The 18,815-nt window shown below is 52.3% G+C and overlaps 2 protein-coding genes across 3 annotated transcripts; one reads left to right on the forward strand and one right to left on the reverse strand.

Annotated features, from left to right (window-relative positions):
- Positions 1-286: 286 nt before the first annotated feature.
- Positions 287-6,654, reverse strand: B9D2 (B9 domain containing 2). Its single transcript, XM_059150906.1, has 4 exons — positions 6,483-6,654; positions 5,906-5,997; positions 3,241-3,366; positions 287-887 (listed from the first exon to the last, which is right to left on the reverse strand). Exons 2-4 carry the CDS (start codon positions 5,991-5,993, stop codon positions 574-576), a joined length of 528 nt encoding a protein of 175 aa, XP_059006889.1. The 5' UTR covers positions 5,994-5,997; positions 6,483-6,654; the 3' UTR covers positions 287-573.
- Positions 6,655-13,768: 7,114 nt separating this feature from the next.
- TMEM91 (transmembrane protein 91) lies at positions 13,769-18,402 on the forward strand. 2 transcript variants are annotated; one of them, XM_059151387.1, is made up of 4 exons: positions 13,769-14,102; positions 15,029-15,267; positions 17,450-17,599; positions 18,276-18,402. In XM_059151387.1, the coding sequence occupies exons 1-4, from the start codon at positions 14,090-14,092 to the stop codon at positions 18,324-18,326; spliced, it is 453 nt and encodes a 150-aa protein (XP_059007370.1). In that variant the 5' UTR covers positions 13,769-14,089; the 3' UTR covers positions 18,327-18,402. The 2 variants fall into 2 exon arrangements, with proteins under 2 accessions (XP_059007370.1, XP_059007369.1); XM_059151386.1 differs by having other exon boundaries at positions 13,774-14,102; positions 18,088-18,402.
- Positions 18,403-18,815: the final 413 nt, after the last annotated feature.

Consider the following 18,815-nt stretch of genomic DNA (forward strand, 5'->3'; position numbering starts at 1 on the left):
GCTCACTCAGAGGTTGGGGACACTGGGTCGGGGGGATCAGAGGGCAGGATACCAGCGGACAGAGAGCGGGAAGCTGAGGAAGAGGGCCAGCCAGAAGATGGGGTCCCAGTGGGGAGAGGGGCACAAGAGAGAGAAGCCCCAAGGAGAGGGGCACCCAGAGTGGGGAGGGGGCAGAGGATGAGGGAAGTGGGTGTGTCAGGAGGTGAAGGCCTGAAGGAGGATGTCACTGGGAAGATAGAGCACAGGACATCTGACCGATGAAGGAAGTCAGAAAAGCACCCACACCTGTAAGAACTGCTCTCCTTTATTGAGCACTTCCATGGGCAAAACAGCCTTTCTTCACCCAGCACCCTGAGACCCCATAAGCTTACTGCCCCCCTTTTACAGATGGGGAAACTGGACCTGAAGGGGCAGCCATGGGGCCTGAGGTGCTCACCAGGACAGAAGCCATGCCAGCTGTTGGCTGGGGTCAGATCCGACAGTGTCCAGAGCCCGCGCTTCTGGGCACTGGGCCATCCCGGCCCTGGGCAGGTCAGCAAGGGTGGGGGTACCAGCCTGTCCTTGGAGGCACCATCAGCACTCCACGCCGTAGCGGTCGAAGTGGCGCAGCAGCAGTCCCAGCTCCAGGCGCACGATGCCACCCGCCGCTGTGTGCAGGCGGTAGCGGTCAGCCCCGCTGTAGATGGCGTCCCCGTGCAGCAGCTGAGGGCCGCCACCCACGAAGGCCCGCGCCAGCTGCTCCCTCCAGCTGCCCAGGGGCCGCCATGTGGGGCAGTCCAGCTGGTGGGTGCCTGGACTGCTGGGCACGTGGCAAAAGCCATAGCCTGCAAGCTGACAGCGGCCGAAGCTGTCCTGCGACCACACCTGGAGATGGAGCCGGGGCCAGCCTGCAGGATGGGGGCAGTGGGGCGGAAAGGAGCGATGGTGTAGATGGTCTCCCTGGCCCTGGTCCCCACCTCCTTGATCTCCACAGGCCCAGCCCCCTTCCCACTGGCTGTCTGCACCAGCCTTCTCTCTGGGAGCCCATTCACAAGGCAGCCAAAGGGATCCTTCTGAATCTGTGTTCTTCCCCTGCTAAAAACCCTTTTGTGGCTCCCCAGTGCCTTCAGCATAAGTCCAACCTCAACATTCTGAATCTGGCCTCAGCTGACATCCTCTCTGTAGCCTCCTCTTCTGTGTCCCCCAATCAGGGCAGTGCAGTCCCCAGCTGAGCACTTTGGGCCTAGCCCTGGACACCTCCCTCTTCCTTCACCATGTCCCACTCTGTGTGCTCTGGGCCCAGGACCAGCCTTCTTTCACCTTCCATCTGGGGGTTGGAAGCATCGTTCTCCCACTTCCCTGGGTTTCTCAATGTCCTTAGAACATGAGGTTCAGCTCATCAACCTGGTAGGCAAAGCCCTTGGAGATCTGGCCCCATTTCACCCTCCTTCCTGTGCCTCTCTGGGCTAGGCCCTATTCTGGAAGCTGGGGACACAGTGGTGAACAGAGCAGACAAAAATTCCTGACATCCTAGACAACGAATGTAGTAAATAAGCAAATTATAGGGTATGTCAGATGGTGATCACCGCTCTGGAGAAAAATAAAGCTGTGTATGGTGGGGGTAGGGACGCAGTTTTAGAAAGGGGTGAGCAAGGGAAGCTTCACTGAGAAGGTGACATGTGGGCGAATGCCTAAAGGAGGGAAGGGAGTGGGCCAAGTAGATGGATATCTAGAGAAGAACACCCCAGGAGAAGGAATAGCCAGTGCAAAGGCCCTGAGGTGGGAGCTGTCTGATGGGGGCAGCATGGCTGGAGCGGTCTGAGAGAGGGAGAGGAGAGGCGGGGGCACACCAGATTGAGCAGGGCCTTAAGAATTCACAATAAGGCTTTGGCTTTTACCCTCAGTAAGATGGGGACCATAGAGGGTTCTGCATAAAGAAGGAATGGGACCCAACTTGGGTGTTCATAGAGAGACCCATTCTGGGGGCAGGATGGGAGCACAGAGAAGAGGTGGCTATCATTGTCCAAGAGAGAGGTAAGAGGTGAGGCTGGGAAGACTAGGGGGCCCAGGGAGAGAAGTGGAGGGATTTAGGATACATTTCAAAGGTAAAACCAAAGGATTTCCCGATGGGCAGAATGGGGGTTGAGGAAAGAGGAGGCAAGAATGGGGCCCCCACTAGAGGAAGTGGGGTCTGTAGAGCTGGAGGACAGGCTACCTGTCTCATACTCCAGTCCGTCCCCCACAGACAGCCAGAAGAATCTTTTAAAATTGAGATCTGACTCGTGAGTCACGTGTTGTGGCTCCCTGGTGCCTTCAGGACATGGCCTCAGCCCTATGGCCTGTCTCCTGTACCCTGCCACCTCACCCCTGGCCCTCCTGTCTACCCCTGATCCTCCAAATGCCCCCGGCTCAATCTCCCCTTTGGGCCTTTCACACACAGCTCTCTGCCCACTTCCATCCCTCCAACTTATCAGCTCCTACTAGCCCTTTATGGCAAAGCTCAAATATCCCCTCTTCCAGGAAGCTCTCCCTCAACTCCCTGGCAGTCAGGCATCTCCTCTGGGGCTTCCCTACCCTCTAGGATCTGCACCCCCCCACCCCAGACCTGCCCACTCTGGGCTGCCCTGTCCAGGGACAGCTCTGTCTCTCCCAAGGAGATGGTGAACCACGTGAGGACAGGGCTGGGTGTGTGTGTGTGCTGTCTCAATCACCAACATTTCCCCCTCATCACCCAACACAGGTGGGGCACAGGGCAGACACTCAGTCAATATTATTTATATTGTTGAAATACATGTCATGTTTACCTGGGCTATTTCCTAGAATCCACTCCTCTCCAGTGATCTAAATTTTCCACAAGAAAAGGTTTTCTGATACCCTTCCTCCCCCGCATACTCATTTCCCCTGCGAGCAGCTGAGCAGAGACTGCAAAAACAGAAGGGTTGCAGGCCCTGCCTCTCTCCCTCCCAGCCCCCTCCCAGCCTCCTACTGATTGAAGACTCCTGTTTGTCTCTTTGAAAGCCACCTCCCTTCTCTCCCTGGTCCCCACCTTCCCCCCCTCCCCCTGCAGCCCTGGCCTCTGGCCTAGTCCTACATACTCCAGAGCCAGCCTGCAGAGGCCCCAGCTGAGCCTCTCCAGGGCCAGGTCTGGCCAGGGAAGGGACCCAAAGGGCCTAGGGAACAGGGATGGGGCTTGGTGTGCCCAGGTGCAGCAGTTAGCCCCCCTCCCCTCAGTTTGCTCCAGGGCTCATGCTGGGAACCCACCTTGGAGGCCTTTGGTGGCGAAGTGCAGGTCGATGGGGTGGGACCAGTAGGCCATGTCCCCTACTTGGGGTGTGTCCACCTGCGTTTGGCCCTCCCGCACACCTGACAGGAGCTTCCATGCCGCTCCTGCAGGGAGGGGTGGGAAGCAGACATCAGGAAGGGGAGGCCACTGGGGCTGGGGACCCTGGCTCTCCCTGGCAGTGGGGAGATCTGGGGTTACAAAGTATGGACTCGAGAGCCAAATGTCTGGGTTCAGATTCTGGTACTATTTTGTCCCGCCTGTGCAACCTTGGGCGAGTTACCTGTCTCCGCCTTGGTCTCCCCTTCTGTAAAATGGGTGCATAAGAACACATCCCTCTTGTGAAAAGATTGAATGAGCCAATATACAGAACGCCCTTGGGACAGGGAGTGCTGGTTAAGTGCTGGATAGCATTTTGTGGCTCTTCTCAGCCCATGTTAGGCCTCGTCTGAGGACTAAGATGAGGCCGAGGGTGTCCTTCAAGAGCTCAAGCACATGGTGAAAGGTACATAATAATAGCAATAGACGGGGGCTGATAATAACAGTGACAGAGAGCCAGATGCTGTGCTCCTGGTTTAGCCATGAATTCATTTCATCTGCCCTCTGGGATTTTTATTCCCCCCTCCTCCCCACTTTAGACTCCCTTCAGGATCCTTACAAGGCCCTGCATGGCCTGGCCTGGCCTGTGCCCCAGTCCTCAACTCACCTCCCACCACTCTCTCCATCCCACACCACCCTGGAGCCTCACTGGCCCGATTTCTACTCCCCTCCTCAGAGCCTTTGCACTGGCTTTGGCCTCTGCCCAGAAAGCTCTGCTCCTGGATGTGCCCGTGCCTGGTTTTTTCTCATCCTTCAGGGATGAGCTCAAGTGTGCTGCCTCTCACAGATGGGTGCTCCCTCATCCTCTTATCTGAACGCTAGTCCCTGGCATGTCATCTCTCCTTTCTTCCTGTAGTGACCACTGTCAGTGATCCCTGTGCTCATTTCCTTACCTGCTTTTTAAAAAATTTCTGTCCCTCTACTTGGGAGCCCCAGGAGACCACGCCTCTTACACACTGCTGAGTCCCCAAGACCTCAAACTTTGATCTCAGTACACAAAAGGTGCTCAATAAATGTTTGCTGGACAAGTAAGTGCTCATAGGATGTGGGTGCTAATATAATCCCCATTTTACAGATAAAGAAACGGACTCTGAGAAGGGAAGTCACTTGGCCATTTATTCCATTAACATTTACTGAACACCTGCTGTGTGCCAAGCACAGTTGCCCACGCTGGGCACAGCAGGAACATGGCTGACTACTGTCCCACGGTGGCACTGGACTCAAACTGTGCTCTCTGACTACAGTGCCCAAGCCCTTGATCTGGCTGCTCCTGAGCTCTCTGTTGGAATAACTGTTCCCCTACCAAGGGGCCCCTGAACTACTAACAGTCATGTTAGTTACTGCTCCCTCCTGGGCCAGGTAAGGAAAGTACCAGGCCCTGAGTCAGGCTCTTCACGTACAAGATTTGTCAGTACCCCTCTGAAAGACAAATATTCCCACTTTACAGATGAGAAAAAATGAGACTCCAAGAGGGGACAGCACCTGGCCAGGGTCTCAGAGCAGGTGAGTGGTAGGGTCCAGATTGGAAACTAAGTTTGACTAGAGCCTGCCTCTTATCAGACCACCCTCCCCCTTCCCCAGAGATCTCAGCCTCCATCCTACCCTCCACTGAAATCGCAAAGGACTCAGGATCTCCAGAGATGACAGATGTGAGCGTTTTCTCTCTGTGGGACAGCACACGCAAGGCTTCACTAATGAACCCCATCTAGTTCCTACAAGCCAGGCAAACATTGCACCAGGCCCTCTTCTCAGTGCTGTTGATACTCATTTAGTCCTCAAGACAAGCCCATGTTATTATTCCCATTGTGCAGACAGGGAAATCAAGGCAAAGATGAGGGCCAGAGGCCACATAACTAATGTGGTTTTGAACACAGGCAGTCTGCTCTTAACCTCAACATTCTGCTGCCTCTTAGTTGCTGTTAGCTTTATTTTTAGACAAGGAAACACAAAGGTCAAGTCCAAAAGCCATCAATCACTAGGTGAGAAAGTTAGTATTTGAGCCCAGAGCTGGTGGCCTATGGTCCTACCCGTTACACTGGTTGCTATGCTGCCTCTGATGGGGAAACATGAAAATTGGGGTCTCTGCAGTCCCTCCCAGTCTGTGTGGATGAACATGGATGACTGATCGGAAGGGGTTCCTCCATTCTCATAGAGAATTAAAAATACAGGAGGGTGGCCTCTCCTCTGTAAATCTGGGATGGAAACGCATTTCACAGTCAGAACTCAATAAAGCAAAGAATGAAGATAGGGGAGGGACCCTGGGCACCACTAAATTCAGTGGGGTTAGGCTGGCTAGTGTTTTGAGGATTGGGAATATTTGTGGGGGGCGTATCTTTGGGGACTGTGTTCAGAGAGGAGCCAGAGTACTCAGAGAGATGGGATGGGAAGAACAATGCCCGATTCACATTGTCAGAGTGTGGCCATGACTGGGGGCCCTGGGAGCCAATGGAAGATGAGGATCAGGAACTAGGCCAGGGGGTGAAAGAAGGAGGGTAGAAACTCTGGTCTGGGGGTATGGGTGGGGAAATGAACCAGGCCCCGGAATACCTGTGTGGACGCCCCACTTGCAGAAGAGGCTACTTTCCGAGAAACCGGTGGCCCCCATGATCTGCCCGATCACGTGCACCTCAGCCATGGCCCTAAGGGAAAAATGTAATCAGAGCCCTAGGAAGTCAGTGTACTGTTACCTCCAACTTGACAGATGGGGAAAGTGAGGCCTACCAAGTCAAGGGGCAGTACTAGCATTCCCAGCTAGTTTCGTCAAACTACTGAGGTTGCAGTCTTAAACGCGATCCTGACCGCCTCCCCATGAGAGCCCCGGAAAAATAAGTGGGGAGAGGTGAGAGCTGGGTGAGGAGCTGTTGACTAACCACCCACCACGAAAACGTCTTCTTTCTGCTCAGCTCGGAGGAAAACCCCGCCCCAAGGCTCCGTGGCCCCACCCACAAGCATAAAGCTCCGCCTCTTCGCGTCCGACCGCCGAGTGGCAACGGGCGCATGCGTCTTCAGTCCAGGGCGGCTTTAGCCCCGCCTCTAAACCCGCGCATGCGTTACTCCTACCTCAGAGCACCTAACGGTTAGGTGGGGCGAAGAGGTAGCGGGGATTGCAGTTCATGGGCCTGACCTGTCCCTGTCTCCACGGACGCCGACTTCCTAGGCTCGGCTCGCGCGTCTCCCAGGATCTTCCTGGCAGCGAGAGACCCGAGGCGCGGACCCTTCCGAGGCTGCGCCCGCCTTCGAGCGCCCAGGTTGTTGCTGGGGAAACAGCAACCTCCTCTCCTACTCTGGCACCCGCCCTGCCATCCGCTAATTGGCCCTAGCGGCTGGCGGGGGCGGGGCCAATATGTGATGGACGTTTTCTCTCCCCTCTCCATTTTGGGAAAAGCGTCTTTCCCAGCCAGACTCGTGGTTCCGCCATTTGGGGCGTGGTCGGGCAGCTGCCATCTTGAGTGTGGCTGAAGAAATTTGCGCGCCAACTGTTCTCCAGGACGCCTTTCTCACAAAATACGCGGAGCCCTCCACGCTGCGAGCCTCCTGAAACTCTCTTCCACCCGGGACCACAAATCAGAGATTTGAGCCAGGACCAAGGGAGAAGCTCCCTATGGTCACTGCGTGCATCCCGAGGTCTTATCATGAGAAAAAAAACCCTTCCTCCTTCAGAGAGAGTCAAGTTTGGGAGGGGGTTTTCCTTCCTTTTTTCAGTTTCCCGTGGCTCCTCAAGTGATGATAAATGCAACTTCCTTCTCCTTACTGCCCAGTTCACTATTAGTACGATTCTGAGCGTGGGGAAAGGGGTATGAGAAATGAGGAACTGAGACCCCTTTATCTGAAGAAAATCTGGTTGTTGAAGGCTGGGCCCTGCCAGTAACTTGTCCTGTGACCCTGCAGGGCATCTCTGTAATGGGTGCAAGTAGCGACTGACTCAGGCGCTGCCTGTGATTTCTTGAGCACTGCGCCTTCCCCACCTTCTAAAACCACTTAAACGCTAGTCTGTTTTTTCCACATTTTCCTATTTTTTTAGCAAAGTAGGAAAAAAATATTCAAAATTACAAAGAGGGGACATTTAAATAGGATAGTATTTATATAAATAATTCAATAGGATTACATTTCACTGAGAGATCTATTTGTAAGCTACCATTTAGCGAGTATTTTTTTGTGCCAGACCCCGTAAACTGATCGTTTTTGCATGATTTTGTTTAATCCTCAGACATCCCACAGAGTGGTTAATTTTATCAGCTTTCTTTGAGATGAAGAAATTAGGGCAAAATCATTTACTTTAAACCAAATTAACTATAGTTTTGTCTAACTCTATCCCTAAACCTTGTATACTTTTCTTTTTCTTTTTCTTTTTTAAGATTTTATTTATTTGACAGATAGAGATCACAAGGGGGGGGGGGTGGAAGCAGGCTCCCCGCTAAGCAGAGAGCCTGATATTGGGCTCCACCCCAGGACCCTGAGACCATGACCTGAGCTGAAGGCAGAGGCTTAACCTTTTAAAAATATTTTATTTATCTGACAGCGAAAGAGAGACAAGCACAAGTAGGGGGAGCAGCAGACAGGGCGAGAAGCAGGTTCCCCATTGAACAAGGTGCCCATTGTAGAACTCAATCCCAGGACCCTGAGATCATGACGGAGCTAAAGGCAAGATGCTTAACCGACTGGGCCACCCAGGTGTCCCTAAACCATACTTTCTTAACCTCTCTGCTGTCCTTCCTTTCTTGGATGTATGTCTTTCAGTATTTAAAGGAATATGGAGGTTGTGCCTGGGTGTCATCCTAGACTCCCATCACTTACTACATCTAAACAGTCAAGTCCTGTCAATGCTCCTTCATTTTTTTTTAAAGATTTATTTATTTTATTTTTAAAGATTTTATTTATTTATTTGATCGACAGAGATCACAGAGAAGCAGGAAGAGAGAGAGAAGGAAGCAGGGTCCCTACTGAGCAGAGAGCCCGATGCAGGGCTTGATCCCAGGACCCTGAGATCATGACCTGAGCCGAAGGCAGAGGCTTTAACCCACTGAGCCACCCAGGCATCCCAAGGTTTATTTATTTTAGAGAGAGGGAGAGAGAGAGAAAGTGACTGGGAGAGGGACAGAGAGAGAGAGAGTATCCCAGGCCAGTTTCGTTCTGAGTGAGGAGCCAGAGGACCCTGAGATCATGACCTGAGTCATGAGTCAGACCCAAGAGCCGAAGGCTTAACCTACTTGCCACCCAGGCAACCGCACCCCCCCACCCTCCGCAGTGCTCCTTTTTTTTTTTTTTTTTTAAGATTTTATTTATTTATTTGACAGAGAGAGATCACAAGTAGGCAGAGAGGCAGGCAGAGAGAGAGGAGGAAGCAGGCTCCCTGCCGAGCAGAGAGCCCAATGTGGGGCTCGATCCCAGGACCCTGAGATCATGACCTGAGCCAAAGGCAGCGGCTTAACCCACTGAGCCACCAAGGCGCCCCCGCAGTGCTCCTTCTTAAATATTTTCTCTTTAATTGGTTTTCTCCCTACTGATTGATATTAATGATTACAAAAATGGTTCCCAGGTCAACTACCTGGATTCAAGCCTTGGCTCAGCCCCTTTTGTGTGACCAATAACCTCTTTGCACTTTGGTTTTCTTTTCTGTAACGTGAGGACAAATGATAGGACCCACCTTATTGGACTGTTGTCAGGATTGGATGATTTAATATCATCTAAGCTGTTTTAAACTATGCCAGCAGATTCGATTCTTTTCTTTCTTTTTTTTTTTAAAGTAAGTGCTGTGCCCAACTGTGGGGCTCAGACTCATGACCTGGAGATCAAGAGTGGCATGCCCTTGAGGTGCCTGGTTGGCTCAGTGGGTTAAAGCCTCTGCTTTCAGGTCAGGTCAAGATCCCGGGGTCCTGGGATAGAGCCCCACATCTGGCTCTCTGCTCAGCGGGAAGCCTGCCCCCCCCCCCACTTGTGATCTCTCTCTCTCTCTCTCTGTGTCAAAAAAAAAAAAAAAGAGTGGCATGCCCTTCCGACTGAGCCCGCCAGGCACCCCTGTCCACAGGTACTTTGATATGCCTTTTATTATTTTTTAAAATTACTCTTATTATTATTTTAGTTTTTATTTCTTTAATCTCCACACCCAAGGTGGGGCCTGAACTCAGTCCTGAGATCAAGAATCTCATGCTCCAGGGGGCGCCTGGGTGGCTCAGTGGGTTAATCCTCTGCTTTCGGCTCAGATCATGATCTCATTTTGTTGGTGGTGTTGTTACTGAAATGGAATATTTCACATCTCTTTTTAAAAAAAAAAAAAAAAAAAGGATATTTTACATTTTTTTTCAAGAAGCAAACTGAAGGGACGCCTGGGTGGCTCAGTTGGTTAAGCGGCTGCCTTCGGCTCAGGTCATGATCCCAGCGTCCTGGGATCGAGTCCCACATCAGGCTCCTTGCTCAGCAGGAAGCCTGCTTCTTCCTCTGCCTGCCACTCTGTCTGCCTGTGCTCACTCTCTCTGACAAAAGAAAAAAAAAGTTAAAAAAAAAAAAAAAAGAAGCAAACTGAATATTTAACTACTTGGTATTTTTAAATTTTAAAAGAACTGTGGTAAAAGATATATAATGTAGGTGTTATGTTTTAGCCATTTTTAAGTGTACAGATCAGTGACATTAAGTCCATTTACATAAATATGCAACCAATCTCTAGAACTCTTTTCATCTTGCAAAACTGAAACTCTGTACCCATGAAAGAAAAACGTCCCTGGGGCCCCCCGGGTGGCTCAGATGGTTAAGCATCTGACTCTTGGTTTCAGCTCAGGTCACGATCTCAGGGGCATGAGATGGAGCGCTGTACTGGGCTCCACACTAGGATTTTCTGTCTCCCTCTTCCTCTGCCCCTCCCACCCCTCACTTCAGTTCCCTCTCTCCCTGTCTAAAGATAAATAAACAAATAAGTAAAAATAAAAAACAACATCTCAAGATGATGCTTTCTGATGGTTGCTAGAGGGAAGGGGAGAGGGGATGGGCAAGCTGAGTGAAGGGAAGTGGGAGGAGGAGGCTTTCAGCTGTAGCACGAAGGAGTTGGAGATGGAACGTGCAGAATAGGGAGTATGGTCAGTGATATTGTAATGGCACCTGTAGTGACACCTGTAGTGAGTATAGCATAAGGTTTAGGGCACTTGGGTCACTATGTTAATACCTGAAACTAATGTAACACTGTGCGTCAACTATACTTAAAAAACAAAAAATAAACACTAAACTAAAAACAAACAGGGGTGCCTGGCTGTCTCAGTGGAGCTTGTGACCTTCGATCTCAGCATCATGTCTTGAAGCTCCACATTGGGCTTACTTAAAAATAAAATAACGTAACATAAAAATAAATAAAAACAAACACACAAGCTATAAACAAAAACCAACACCCCACCCTCGTCTTTCCAGTCCTGGCAACAGCCATTCTACTTTCTGTCTCTATTCCTAGAACTGTCTGGATGCCTCGCAGGGGTAGAATGGTTCAGCTGTCCTTTTATAATGTCCTCAGGGTAGTCCATATTGTCGCGTGCATCACAATCTTCTCCTTCTTTGTTTTTTTAATTATTTATTTTTAAATATTTTATTTATTTATTTGACAGAGGGAGAGAGATCACAAGTAGGCAGAGCATCAGGCAGAGAAAGGAGGGGAAGCAGGTTCCCCGCAGAGCAGAAAGCCGATGTGGGGCTCCATCCCAGGACCCTGAGATCATGACCTGGGCCGAAGGCAGAGGCTTAACCCACTGAGCCACCCAGGCACCCCTATTTAATTAATGTTTTTAAAGGAGTTTCCATGCCCATCATGGGGCTTGACCTCACAACCCTGAGATCAAGAGTCGCTCACTTTATTGACTGAGCTGGCCAGGCACCCCTGAACTTTCTTCCTCCTTTTTTTTTTTCCCCAAAGATTTTATTTATTTATTTGACAGAGAGAGAGATCACAAGTAGGCATAGAGGCAGGCAGCGAGAGAGAGAGAGAGCGAGCTCGGGAAGCAGGCTCCCTGCTGAGCAGAGAGCCCGATGCGGGGCTTGATCCCAGGGTCCTGGGATCACGACCTGAGCCGAGAGCAGAGGCTTTAACCCACTAAGCCACCCAGGCACCCCTTCTTGCTCTTTTTAAAGGCTGAATTATAAATAGATACCCCATTTGCTTCATCCAGACACCTGCTGATGAACCCTAGGATTGCTTCCATCTTTTTGGCTATGGTGAACAACGTTGCTATGAACATGGACCACTTCAAGACCCTGCTTTCAGTTCTTCAGGGTAAGTACCCAGAAGTAGAACTGCTGGCTCATATGGTAACTCTGTTTCTAATTTTCGGAGGAACTGCCATACCATTTTCCATAGCAACTGTAGGTATTGTTTTAGATCTTGCTTTTTTCCCCTCAGTGATACATCTTCGAAAGTTCCCCAGGTCAGTCTGTAGAGACTCACTTGTTGTTTTTTTTTAAACTGTTTTGAAGTATAATCTCGATACAGAAAAGGGACATAAATCATAAGTGAACAATGGGATTAAATTCCAGAAACTGAACACACCTGATAATCACAAGTGAGCTCAAGAGAAGAATATGATGACCTTTCCCCAGAGTGCCCCAAAGGCCCGAGGGTAACTACTCACTGGGCCTCTACCAACACGGCTTAATTTTGCCTGCTTTTGAATTTTATATAAATGAAATCACACTGTTTAAGTATTGTTTTGTGTCTCCCATCTTTTGCTCAGCATTTCAGTTGTGTGCCTCATCCACACTGTTGCACGTGGCTGTAGATCTTTCCTTTTCTTTGCTGCGTAGTTTCCTTGGTGTGAAGATGCTACAACTTATTTACCCGCAGGAAATCTTATTTATTTATCGCAGGAAATCTGCTTTGTGGTGGACATACATTCACGTCTGGTTGGAGTGGAATTTCTGGGCCGTAGGATATGCCAAGTGATAGTAGAAAGTGCTCCAAGATTTGGTGGAAAACAGGCTGGTGGGAATTCACGCTCCCCCGCCCTCATTTCCTACAAATATGTATTGAAGGGTGACTTTGTGCCAGGCACTGTTCTAGGCCCTGAGGCACAGCAGCGAACAAAGGCGATCAGATCAAATCCCAGCCCTCCTCAAGCTGATACTGATGGGGGAGAGGATTCACACTACCAGCGACAGAAATATGGAATATGTTTCATAGTGATAAGCTGTATGAAAAAAAGAACCAGAGCCAAGTTAAGGAGCTAGTGACAGGTTATCTCTCCCAGATAAAGCAACCTGGCTCCAGGTCCCTCTCATCTGCCCTCCGGTGGGTCTCCCCGCCTGTCGTCTGCCAGAAACCCTGGCTGAGCCAAGTGCACTTGCAGACACCATCTGTTCTCCCCAGGAGTGGGGCCCGTGCCAACTCCAGCGTCTGGACTCTTGGCACAGAGCCCTGGAGCCCTGGAGTCCCGGAGCAAGGGAACCCTGGCCAGCCCCACATCAGGAGGGGAATCCTCCAGTTTGGCTGACTGGGATGGGTGAGATGGAGGGCTTCTGGGAGGGAGAAGCCTGTGCAAGCCTGGTGGGCTCCCTGAGGGAGAGGGTGAGGAAGGTCCCTATTCAGACTGATGGAGCCAGCAGTGAATAATGATATTCACAAACATCATCACATATATTTCAGCCGCCTGCCTTGCCAGGCTTTAGGGAATGTGGAACATTGGTTATTGCTCTGTGTATGTGATCACATCTACATCCAAGAGGAAGGGAGCGTGGCGCCCATTTGACAGATGAAAGAGGGTTCAGAGAGGTGATGCCATTATCCAGAGGTAGGGCCTGTGTGGGTCCCAACACTGACTGATGACCAGGGCTCGTACCACCTGTACCCAGCACATCACCCTATCCCCGGTCCACTCCCTCCTGGCCTCCGAAGCTCCCACCCTGCCTTCTGCCCCCGCCCCCTCCCCCACTCCTGCCTCCTCCCCTTCCCTCCCGCCAGCAACGAATGCAGCCCCGGGGTGCAATCTGCCGGTCTTAGCACCAGTCGTTTACCTCGGGCAAGCGAGCACACGCCTCTGAACCTCACTTTATCTGTGAAACAGAGACAGAAAGAGAGCTGCCGAGAAGAATCGATGCGATGGTGACTTTAGAGCGTCTCAGGCAGCGGCCAGGGTCGGGGCTTAGTCCGCGCTTAGTGAACCGGCGGCGTGCGCCCCGGCAAGTCCCCGGCCTCTCTGCGCCTGTTCCCCAGCTGCGAGCCACACAGGACAGTGCATGACCGGGCCTCTTCGGCAGTGCTGAGGAATCGTGTGCGTGCCCATGCACAGCGCTCAGACCACTGCACCGAGTTAGCCGCGGTTGCTGTTATTAGTATTGGGCAAGCAGAGTGGCGGGTGTGGAGGCGGGGCCGAGCCAGGAAGGCCCTGGAGAATCGGGGGCGCCCCCTCCTCCGCCCCGCTGCTCTTGGGCCTGGGCTGGGGTGGGGGGACGGTCAGGGTCCGCAGTCCTCGGAGCCCCACGCTGGCTCCCGCACACTTGGGGTAGCAGGGTTTCAGCGCTGGGCACTGACATCGGCCTTCAAGGCCCCCACCCGGGTCGCGGCGGAGGGCGGAGCCGGGAGCCCGCCGCCCCGCCCCCATCCCCGCCCCCGCGCGCTGCGGGCCTGGGGCGTGGAGAGGGGAGCTCAGCGGAAAACGCAGACCCCGCGCCCCCAGGCCCGGGGTCCCGGGGAGCGGAGTTCCGTGTCACCTGCGGGCCGCAGGGTCGGGGCGGGTGTCGGTGCAGGGTCCCAGGAAGTCCCGACATATGGCCGTGGGCGGTGAGTGAGGGGCACAGGTGGGCGGCACGGCCCCTCCACTGGCTCCTAGTATTGGGGATGGGGAGGCAAACCCTTGGTGAGGAAATCGGCTCCAGCCAGGTTTGGAATGAGGCTTGGGAGGCCCTACGGGAAGGGGGGGATCGTAGGGTGGCAACATTCCTTGTGTCTGAGCATGTGTGAGTGTGGTGGGTTGGGACTGTTATGGGGGAATGGTGCAGAGGTGGGTTCTGGTAAAGCAGGAGGCGTAGGGGAGCAGGTGGGGGTGCAGGCAGTTGTGTACCCGGGGTGCATCTGGGTGGGGTAGGGGAGGGATGCGTAGACCGGGTGTTTGGGGCAGGTATGCAAGGAAAGTAAGTGATGGGAACAAGGGAGAGTGGAGTGCATGCATGGGAAGCCTGTTCTTATGTGTGCAAATAGGGGATCTGATGCTAGGAGGATTCGGGGTGTGCAAGGAGTCATTCAGAGTGAGTGTGTAATAAGGTTGGGGGCTCCAGAGGGAGCTGATGTTGTTCAAGGCAAGTTTGCAAGGAGCCCTTTGGGAAATGAGTGCCTGGAGGTGGGGTTTGGGCTTGCCTGGTTGAGTATGTGCAGCCGTGGACGTGGGTATTCAGGGTGCAGACTTGACACAGGGTATGTGTAGTTCATGGGGCAAGTAAGTGTGCAAGGTGTGGTTTGGAATAAGTGTGCTACAGGTATGTGGTTTTGCCTCAGGAGACAGAATCCCAGAATTGAATGTCTAGACCCCGCAAATTCTCTTCACAGCTTGGCCCTCTTTTATTCTGTGGGCCTCAGTTTTAGTCTCTGGCAAACGAGTCTGAGGGTCAGTGAACTAACTAGCATCTTCCAGCAATCTCTCTAGAGTCAGGAGTCAGGGGAAAGATGGTGAGACTTTTAGAACACGTCTTTTTTCTTTCCTCTACCTCCAGGAAACCCGTCTGGGAGCCTTTCCCCAGCCATGGACAGCCCCAGTCTTCGAGAGCTCCAACAGCCTCTGCTGGCGGGCGTGGGCTGTGTGTCCCCCATCCAGAAGCCTGGGGAACCTCAGATGGGGCCTCCCTTTCGAGAGACAGCCTTTGCGGAGTCACTGGGGGGTTGGCCCTTCCTACCGTCACCTCTTCCTTCTGTGAGCGCTGGTCTTGGGGAGCTGGGAACCCCTGACCTGGAGGTAGGAGCAGCAGGCCTTAGTGGGATCTGGGGGAAGGGGCTGGAGGTGAGTGAACGGGGCTCTGGTGAACCCCAGGTAGGTTGGAGGCTGGGGTATCTACCTTCGGCCTGGAGTCTCACTTCCCAACTGTGTGGGGACTTCCTAGATGTCCAGTGGTGGTTTTGCCTGTTCTGTGCCTCTCCTGGTTTCTTCCCTCTTTTCTCTCCAGATTTGTCACTCATCTTTCTTCCCGCACCTTTGGCTTCCTGTCTTCCCTCTGATTTCTGGCTCCTCTGTTCTTTGTCTTTCCACCTCTCTCTGTGTTGCTCCTGCTTTTTTTTTCTTCCAAATTATTGTGTTAACTTTGATAATTTCTTATTCCTTGTATACACTGTGAAGTTTGTCATAATTATGTATTTATTTTTAAAAAAGATTCTGAGTAATCTCTACACCCAGCGTGGGGCTCAAACTCACGGCCCTGAGATCACGAGTTGCACGCTCCATGGACTGAGGCAGTCAGACTCCCCCCACTCGTCTTTTATTTCTTACACGTGGTTTTCTGGTTACTATTGCTGCACAAAAAATCACCCCAAAACTCAGTTGCTTAAAACAGCAACAATCATTATGGCTCATGGTTTCCATGGGGCAGGAATATGGGAGGGCCTGGTTTGGGTGGTTCTGCCTCAGGGTCTTTCATGAGGCTGCGGTCAGCCGGTGGCTGGAGCTGGAACAGTCCGGGGGCTGAAGGAGCTGGGGCCTGGGTCGGTGTCTCTCTCTTAATTTAGTCTTGGGGCTTCTGCCTGAGGCTCCCCTCATGGGCTAGTTTGGGCCTCCTCACAACATGGCAGATGCAGCATGGTCCACATCCTTCTGTCCCTCCAGCCTCCAGCACGAGTGCTTTGGCGAGGCAGAAACTGCCTCACCTTTTCTGACTTCTGCTCGGAAGTCATGTGGCATTACTTCCACCACATTCTACCAATTATGAGTGAGTCAGCCTGCCCAGACTCAGGGAGAGGGGACACAGACCTCACCCCTTGGTGGCAAGAGTATATCAGTCACACTGTGAGAGGAGCGTGTGGGATGAGAGATGGTCGTGGCCATTTTTGGAAACACCGTCTGCCATAGCGAGACATTTAGGGTCACCTTGACATCGTTCTGTGTCTGATAATTCCATTCTTTGTTGATTCGGAGGGAGGGCCTTATTATTTCTGGTCTTTTAGGGTTTCTTGTGTGCCTGGTTATTTTTGGACCGTATGCTGGTCATCACAGTTGAAAAGCTATTTTTAGGAAAAATTGTTGTGAGGCCTAGACTGAAGGTACGTACCTTTCTCTGAGAGGAGTTGGTTTGCTTGCCAGCTGCCTGTGGGCACTACCAGTAGTTAGAGATTACTTTTCATCTTGTTCACGGTTGGGTTGAGAGGTTATTTTTCTGGGATTGGCAGTTGGCTTCAGGGCAAAAGAGGCCTTTTCTGTTTGTTTGACCTCTCTGCTAACTTGGATTTTAATTGCAGTTTGGGCCTTATAAGAATTGCTTAAAATCCTATGAGCTGTTTAATGCAAGATTTAAAATTTTTTTAAAAAATCTAGAATTAGTTTTGAGCTGGTAGGTTTTTCCTAGAAACGTAGACACCCAGAGCCATCTCTCTTGGACTCCAACTTTTTGCCAGTTCCTGTCCCTGTTGGTGTCTGCCTCCACTCTTTTTTTTTTTTTTTTTTTTTTTAAGATTTTATTCATTTATTTGACAGAGAGAAAGATCACAAGTAGGCAGAGAGGCAGGCAGAGAGAGGAGGGGAAGCAGGCCCTCTGCCAAGCAGAGAGCCTGATGCGGAATTCGATCCCAGGATCCTGAGATCATGACCTGAGGTGAAGGCAGAGGCTCAACCCACTGAGCCACCCAGGCATCCCATCTCCCTCCACTCGTAACTCTGAAATTGTACTACCATGATGGGACCTGTGGAGTCTTTGAAATTGAACACAAAACTCTGGGTGTGGGTGGGGGTTCTTCTCTGGAGAGAGGATATACAGCTTCCCCTCAAGGGGATCCAGGCTGTAAAAGTTAAGAGCCTATCTTCTGGAATGTTTTCTTCTTTTTTGGTGCTTCTGGGGAGGCCCTGGTATTGGTCTTTGGGGGTAATGGGGAGCAGAGTGGTGGGGCAGGGAAGGTGGGTGGAGAAGCCCACTCAGGCCCTTTCCCACCCACAGGACCCATCATCCAGCGACAGCGACTCTGACTGGGACAGGGGCAGCCTTCTCTCCCCGCTCCTACCCCACGACCACCTCGGGCTGGCTGTCTTCTCCATGCTCTGCTGTTTCTGGCCTGTGGGCATTGCAGCCTTCTGCCTGGCCCAGAAGGTCAGTCTGTGGGTAGGGCTGGATCTAAGGGGAAAGCGTATTCAGAACAAAACAGAAGTGCTATGCATTGGTGGGGGGCAAAAGTGGAGAGAAGGACCTGCATAGAAACATGGAAAGGTAAAACTGGTGTTTCAGAGTGGAAGCCCAGAGCGGTGGTTAGGAACTTGGGCTCAAATTCCTAGGCCTGCCACACTCCGTTAATACTTTTGGGCAAGCCACTTAACCTCCCTGGGCCTCATTTTCCTTACCTGTAAAACGGGAATAATTCCTACCTCTGGGTCATCGTGAGGTTCAGATGAGCTCAAATGGTGGCACTGAGTGAGAGGTCTATTTTTATTAGCCACTTGGGCACCCCTGTGCGTGGCCCACAGTGGCTGCTCCCTATTTTTGGAATCTCTGAATGAGCTGGTGGGGGCGGGTCCAGGGCAAGGGTCTGGGGCTGCGGGCTGCAGGGATGCCTGAGTCACCGCTGCCCAACACCTCCACAGACCAACAAGGCTTGGGCCAAGGGTGACGTCCAGGGGGCAGGGGCTGCCTCCCGCCGAGCCTTCCTGCTGGGGGTCCTCGCCGTCGGGTTGGGCGTGTGCACATATGCAGCTGCCTTGGTGACCCTGGCCGCCTACCTGGCCTCCCGAGAGCCGCCCTAGTTGCCCCTGCAGCCCCCACTGTCAATCAGGGGCCGGGACCCGGGAGCGCCGCTGGCAACGTGGAGAATCCGGGTGGATGAGGCGGCAGCAGCGGCAGAACCCTCCTTCCTGGCCACCGCAGCGTGATATTAAACTCCAGACGCTCTCGAAGCCAAACCTCTGTGTGTGTGTGTATTGGGGGGGGCGGGGAGGAGGGAGCTCGGGGAAGACCAGGAAGGGACACGCGACCAGTGACAACAGGATATCCCCAGCGAACTTGGAGCTGGAAAAGGGTGAATCCGTGGGGCAGAGGGTTCCCAAATTGCAGAATGTTCTCCTTGCACTGTGGCCTGTGGAGAATTACCCCAGGTTCCAAGAGTTTACTTCTCCTTAGCTCTGCAACCTTGGCCCAAGTGACTTCTCTTTGAGCCTGTTTTCCCTTCTCCAAAATGGTCCACCCCTGGAGAGGATCAGATAGGTGACACCTGTGAAGGGCAGTATCCCTCTGAACTCTTCCCACAGCTGGCGGCAGAAACCGGACTTGGGCTCAGATGAAATGAGCAGTCTGGTCTCTCCATCTCTTGCCCGCT

This window comes from Mustela lutreola, chromosome 16 (assembly GCF_030435805.1).
Source record: "Mustela lutreola isolate mMusLut2 chromosome 16, mMusLut2.pri, whole genome shotgun sequence".
In the NCBI taxonomy this organism is placed as follows: domain Eukaryota; kingdom Metazoa; phylum Chordata; class Mammalia; order Carnivora; family Mustelidae; genus Mustela; species Mustela lutreola.

Excerpts from the sequence above, each read along its gene's own strand:
- B9D2 (XM_059150906.1), bottom strand. The coding sequence starts at position 5,993 with ATGGCTGAGGTGCACGTGATCGGGCAGATCATGGGGGCCACCGGTTTC. Across the intron at positions 3,367-5,905 it reads CAAGTGGGGCGTCCACACAG|GAGCGGCATGGAAGCTCCTG; the intron begins GTATTCCGGGGC and ends CCCTCCCTGCAG. Across the intron at positions 888-3,240 it reads CGCCACCAAAGGCCTCCAAG|GCTGGCCCCGGCTCCATCTC; the intron begins GTGGGTTCCCAG and ends CCCATCCTGCAG.
- TMEM91 (XM_059151386.1), top strand. Across the intron at positions 15,268-17,449 it reads TGGGAACCCCTGACCTGGAG|GACCCATCATCCAGCGACAG; the intron begins GTAGGAGCAGCA and ends TCCCACCCACAG. Across the intron at positions 17,600-18,087 it reads CCTTCTGCCTGGCCCAGAAG|ACCAACAAGGCTTGGGCCAA; the intron begins GTCAGTCTGTGG and ends ACACCTCCACAG.